This window comes from Trachemys scripta, chromosome 23, assembly GCF_013100865.1.
Source record: "Trachemys scripta elegans isolate TJP31775 chromosome 23, CAS_Tse_1.0, whole genome shotgun sequence".
NCBI lineage: Eukaryota > Metazoa > Chordata > Testudines > Emydidae > Trachemys > Trachemys scripta.
Genome location: NC_048320.1, coordinates 12462806 through 12469111, shown reverse-complemented (window position 1 = coordinate 12469111; position 6306 = coordinate 12462806). Strand labels below are relative to the sequence as shown.

General features: G+C 48.9%; 1 protein-coding gene across 1 annotated transcript in view; it reads left to right on the top strand.

Moving 5' to 3' along the window:
- The first annotated feature begins 6042 nt into the window (after positions 1–6042).
- The window catches only part of ARL5C (ADP ribosylation factor like GTPase 5C), an 11295-nt gene continuing 11031 nt past the window's right edge, over positions 6043–6306 (top strand). The window contains exon 1 of the mRNA XM_034756148.1: positions 6043–6115. Within this exon, the coding sequence (XP_034612039.1) occupies positions 6070–6115 (46 nt within the window). The 5' untranslated portion in view covers positions 6043–6069. The remainder of the gene's footprint in view (positions 6116–6306) is intronic.

Genomic DNA, 6306 nt, shown 5'->3' with positions numbered 1-6306 from the left:
GTGAGGATTAATTTAGGTTAGTGGTGTGTCACTGCCACCTGCCGGCTGTCATGGGCCACAACACTTCAAACCAGGCTACCCTCCGATTATGCGGTCCTGGGCACTTCTGGTTGCAAATGGTGTCTACGTCCTTCGCTGCTGAAATGCAGCTGCCTCTGGGGCGTGCTGTGCTGTCTGTGCTCAAGGACGTTGGAAAGAACGCCAGGGGATCTTTAAATCATTGCACGCGATCACAATCTCGGGTCCACGTCTCATCTGAAAGGCGGCGCGGTGCTTCAGAGAGATGGTCGGGGCTGTTTTTCAGCCTACTTGGGCTCCTGAGGCATTCGTTAAACTTCGCTGCACTTTGAACACTGGACAGCGCGCTGGACTGGACTCAGAAGACCCGGGTTCTATCCTCAGCTCTGCCATTGGCCTGCTGAGTGACCTTGGGCAAGTCACTTCACGGCTCCATGCCTCAGTTTCCCCATCTGTAAAGTGGGCCTAACGATCCTGACCAGTGTTGGAAAGCAGTTGGAGACCTACTGCTAAAAGTGCTATTGCCATGTTGTCCTGCTACGATTGATAGGGAGCCTCATTTCACCACCACTGCCCGTGCCCCAGATTTACTATTAGAAGAGTCCTGCCTCCAAAGGGTTTACTGACTAAATACCATCTCTCTCTCCAGCCCTGATTGGCTACTGAGAACCCCTTGCAGCATCCACTGACAGCATGGCACCTTTAAACTAGCCCGTGTGGATTAGTAATTCCTCCACAGAAATCTCGAGTGAGAGATTTTTCTCTCAAGACATCCAAGTTACTTTTGCAAGAGCCAAGAGGGGTTGGAGGAGGAGCCAAAGTTCTGGATGCTTATTGGGGAGGGAGGGGTGACCCATGGGGTCTCCTAGATGGGAGAGGCCCAGCTTTCCAGTGTAGATAGTTCCTGGATATCACAATACTGGCTGTTGAGGAAGTACTTTAGACAGATTAGATTAAGAGACGTAAGAAATAATCTAATCTGACTTCCTGCATGAGAGGCCGGAGCACTTCAGCCTGTGATTCCTACATCCGGCCCAATAGTTTATGGTACCGCTGGAGCGAGCCATCCACTCTTGATTTAAAGATTCCGTGTTATGGACCATCTACCATGACCCCATGGCCGGTTCGCCTCAATGCTAAACATTTCCACCTCGTTTCCAGCTTGAATTTGTCTTATGATTGTCCCTTCCTTCAGCAGCCAGCCAATGGATTTTACACCTTCGCCTGCTAGATTAAAGGGCCATAAGAAATCTTCTCCCTGTGGAAGTGCTTCCAGATCATGACCAAGCAATCTCCGTTAGATGATTAGGCAGAGATTACAGAGCAGGCCCCAATGCAGCCACTTGTGTCAAAAGCCTCATCTTGCTAAGAAGTGACCCTGCCCTAGCTCCTCAGAGGTGTTTAGGCACCTAACTCCCCTTGGAATCATTGGGAACAAGGCACCTAAATAGGTCTGAGGATCTCGTCCCTTTAGCCTTGGTGCTCAAAGGGGTGTTTCCGGACCATTACGGCACTGCCCGCAATAGCGCAGAGGAAATCCGCAGCCATTACAACACCAAGTAGATGAACAATTCACCAGGTTCCTGTATTGCAACACCGCTCCGACCGCGCAAACCCCTTCCTCCCCGGGGAGTGGAGCAAATCATGTTTTTGCCCAGCCAGCGTTTTCTACGCTGTCATCAGCCTGTTCTCAGATGTCACGTGGAGGGATTTTTCTCGGTACAAGATGGACAGGTGAGGGGAATCATGGGAGCTGTAGTTTTATTGGGGTCCTTTGCTTGTTATATAGTACCATAGCTGGGCATGGCACATTAGAGATATTTAATAACCCAGGTCCAACTCAATGGACGTTACGATCCTAAATAGCTTTGTAGATCAGGCCTGTATAAAATACACTGATTGTAATGTTACAAATACCTAGATAACAAGTTAAGGTGCCCTGCTTGAATCCTGAGAGGGAAAAGTCTAGAGAATGTCATAGAATACTAAGGCCTGTCTAGAGATCTTTTTTAAACTGTCCTAGAGAATTGAATAACTCTCTCCCTGCTGTGAAATGCAATCAGATGGTTCCAAAGACCATTCTCTATTCAATTCTGTAAGTCTGGGGAGCAGTTTCTTGAGAACCTAACTACATTTCTGTAGCAGCCTAAGGGGTTCCTCACTGGTACATTTGACAGAACTTTTCCATAAGGAACTTTTAACATATTTCATTGACAAAAATCTAGAAAGGTTCTGAATTCGCACTAGCAGCCTAACAGACATCGAAAAAGTAATTGGGAGAATTTGGTCCTCATTGTTTATCCTTCACATCAGGGAAAGAGATGGAGAGTGAAATTCTGGCCCTGTTTATATAATAGTAAATGGCAAAACTCCCAGTGACTTCCATGTGGGTAGGACATCACCCAGTCAGGTTAAAGTGAAATACAGAAAGGAAAGCCTGGTTTCAAGGGCACTGTTGACTGGGTACATTGCTGTGTTCACTTTTTCTTTTCTAATACAAAGACAGGTGTTTTCATGACGTTTTAAATAAAGTGAAACAGGGATTTTCAGGGAGGAGAATGTAATTAGTTCCCTGCAATTCCCACAGTGGATTGGCAGCTTCTCCCTCTCTCTCTCTCTCTCTCTGTCTCCCACACATAAGCAGAAACTGATCATTTTCCTTTTACAAACTGATTAGAATTGTTGCATCACTTTATTTTTCTCAAGCAACTGAGTGTGTGTGTAGGGAACACGATGACGATTGGAAACTGACTAATCTTTAGTCAGTTGTTTCTCTCTAACCCAGGACTGTGTCACTGGAGTTGCCAATCCGATCAGGCACCCTGATGCTGCAGTAATGGACGCAAATACAAAACCCTTATACAAGCAGACTACGAGCAGTTCGATGGTGTGTTAATTTTTCACAGCACACAACGCTTTGATTCAGCATGTTCTTTGTGGGATATTAAGGGTCTTTGGCAGGATTTCTGAAGTGGGGGAGGGAAAGGGGGGAGACAATGGGAACCCAGCCCTCAAAGTAATTTTTTAAAGAAGCTTTAGGAAGTTCTTCATTAGGAGTGAGAGACCTGGTTCCACTAGCATCACGGTCCTGATCTCCACCTCCCTCTGTTGTACAAGGCTGGTCAGAAACTGGAATAACAAAAAGTGCCAAAGTTATGTATGTTGCAATATTTTAATCAATATTGACTTTTTTTTTGTTTGTTTGCCACCGACTGTTTTTGCTAAACAAGGAAATGTCATAATAATCACAAAGTTGTTGTGACAATAGTGTTGCTAGAACTGTCAATTCAAATACCACGATAAATGGAAACTTTGGATAAAGGCCAATTTTTTGTTTGCAAAAGGTTTCTTTTTTAAAGGCCCTATTTCAATTAAGAACTTTTTGTGGGAAAACATTTCCGCCCAGCTCTTCAGCTAAACTTCTCTCCCCAAACTGAAGCAAATCTCTTTCTGAGTAATAAATACATTTGGTTAAAGGGACACAGACAGTAATAATCGGAGAGCGGTAATGTGGTCTGGGGAAGAAGAGCCCAGATTATGATTTCGGAGATTTAAATGCTATCCCTCTTTTTCTGACTCACTGTGTGACCTTAAACAAGTCACCTCCCCACTCCGTGTCTCCGTTTCCCCATCCATACAATGGAGATAATGCCATTTATAAACCTAGTTTACAATGCTTTGAGCACTACAGATTAAAAGCATTATAGAGTCCTGAGTACTATTTAATCATATTAGTAAAACAAATTATTATCTGCGTAATTATGAACACTCTGGGGTCTTAAAAAACAAAGCTGGTTAAAATCTAATTTACTTTCCATACCTAAAACTGCTTCTTCCGCTTGTTGTGCGTAAGCCGATGGTACTTAACTCATGGTAAGTTTTACTTCCGGTTGTAGTGAGATTCATTTTCAACTTGGCTATTCTTTTGCAGTAGCCTTTGGGTTATAAAAACATCTGGGGAATATTTAAATCCAAACCAAAAGCTGTTTGCATTGGAGTTTAACAACAATAATAGAAATATTTCTGTTCAGCAAAGAAATGATTTTTTAAAACCTTGTTCTTCCTCAACCTACATTTAGGATGGTGATGGTAAAACACCATCCATAGATAAGTAGGAAACACTCTACCTTGCACCAGATGCTTAATCTCTCTATGGTTCAGATCCCGGTTTGTAAAATGGGGCTGATGATCATTCTTTGTTTCTGCCTCCTTAGTCTGGAAGCAGTTTGGGGCAGGGACTGTCTCTCTTCTGTCTGTGCAGCGCCCTGCGCAATGGGGTGTTGATCTCAGTTCAGACAGGTGACAAACAGCCCATCTTTGTCTAATCACCACATGGCCTATGCCCACGAGTGGTGAAGAAGAAAAAGGCTATGGACGAAGTGCCAGCTCTATGCAAGGTTCTCCCCTTGCAAGGAAGGAGTGATAGCTCAGTGGTTTGAGCGTTGGCCTGCTAAACCCAGGGTTGTGAGTTCAATCCTTGAGGGGGCCACTTAGGGATCTGGGGCAAAAATCTGTCTGGGGATTGGCCCTGCTTTGAGCAGGGGGTTGAACTAGATGACCTCCTGAGGTCCCTTCCAACCCTGATATTCTATGATTCTAAGGTTGGCTGGTGTTGGTTCTCCCCATTCAGAAGGAGGACATAGTTCCCTGTTAGCCCAGATGCTGTACATTTAAAGTCCTCTCACCTAGGCCTACTGCTCTGCCAGTGTGAAAAGGGGCTGGATGAAAGTTTTACAGTTCTGTCTGTCAGCACACTGGGTGGAGTCTGAGAAAGAGCATTTAAGGGAAGCTTGGCTCAGCTATCAGATCTTTTCAGTGCTGTTAAATATTTGCCAAGAGGGAGCAGCTCTGGGTAAATCCCCCTCCGAGCTTTGTTTGCCGCCAAGGTTTCTGTTTCAGGAGCTTGGTTTGAGTGTATCTGTTGCAGTAAAGTAAGAACCAGCCTGGACCTTCACCCCCAAATCAAACATCCCTCCTTCCCGACAGGCACAGAAAGGGATTTCATTCTATTTCCATGCTGCTGCTGAAGTTTCAGGTCGAGGGGAGAAAATCCTGAAACACTGTGAGCAAAACTTTGCCAACCCACCCAGAAGCAGCATGTAGCAGCATCCTCCAGGGAGAGGCTAATCCGGAGAGATCTGCAGCCCAGATCTCTGGACATCAGAAGTTTGGATAGTCTGGATCGGATGTGGCTGAGCATCAGAAATGGGAGGGGGAGGGGGTCTTTCTTGGGGCAGAACCTTTGACCCCCTCCCCTTGTGGTTTGAACTAGGCTGCTGTGTTTGGGTGTAGTTTTTTGCAGTATTATTTGTTTTGTGGCAGCGCCCATGAGCCCCTATCATCGACCCGGGCCCCACAGCGCTAGGCGCTGTACAATCAATCACAGAACCAAAAGAAAGCCCGTCCCTACTCCAAAGATCGAGGTATGACAAGCGACAAGAGGCGGATACCAACAGGGGGAATACAGGGGGACAATGCGAGTCAGTTGGGAGTCTCTCTTTTCCAGTGTAACCAGAGATTGGCCGCAAACTCCAACTGGAGCAAGACGCCCCTCCTGGCTCAGGGGTAGTCAAAATCCGTGGGTGGGATCTTGAATTTTGGGGCTGGGTCCAATCGAAAGGTCTCCCCTTTGCCACAGGGGCTGGTCGAGCATGGGGCCTGGGACCCCAGGGGACAGAGTGGGGCTGGCGTGGGCCTGGGACCCCCGGGCTGGGGGTGGGAAGGGAGGGTGTGGGGCTGGCGTGGGCCTGGGAGCCCCGGGCTGGGGGTGGGAAGGGAGGGTGTGGGGCTGGCGTGGGCCTGGGACCCCCGGGCTGGGGGTGGGAAGGGACCCCCCGGCTGGGGGGGGAATGGGACTAGCTGGAATTTCCTCTTTGCCACCGACATCAATCAGCCCCCCGGGGAATCGGTGCGCAGCGGCCCTGTGGGAAACCCCTCCAGGGGGCGGGGCCAGGCCCGCTCGCTGACGTCACGGGCGGAGGCTATAAAGCGGGGGCGGGCGCGCGGCCCGGCCAGTAGCTGCAGGCGGCGGGTTCGCGGCGCGGCGCCGCCATGGGGCAGCTGTTCGCTAAGCTGATGAGCATCTTCGGCAGCCAAGGTAAGGGGGGGCCTCCCGGGGGGACCCCCCGCTCCCCTTCCCCCCGGTCCCGACTCGCGCGGCAAAGGGGGGAGCGCAGGCAGCCTGCCTGGGACCCTCCACCCCCCTGGGCACCTGGGGGGCTGGGCAGGCGGGGGACGGAGGTTGGGGGGGTAGGTGGGGGGCTGCCGGGGGACCGAGGTTGGGGGGGT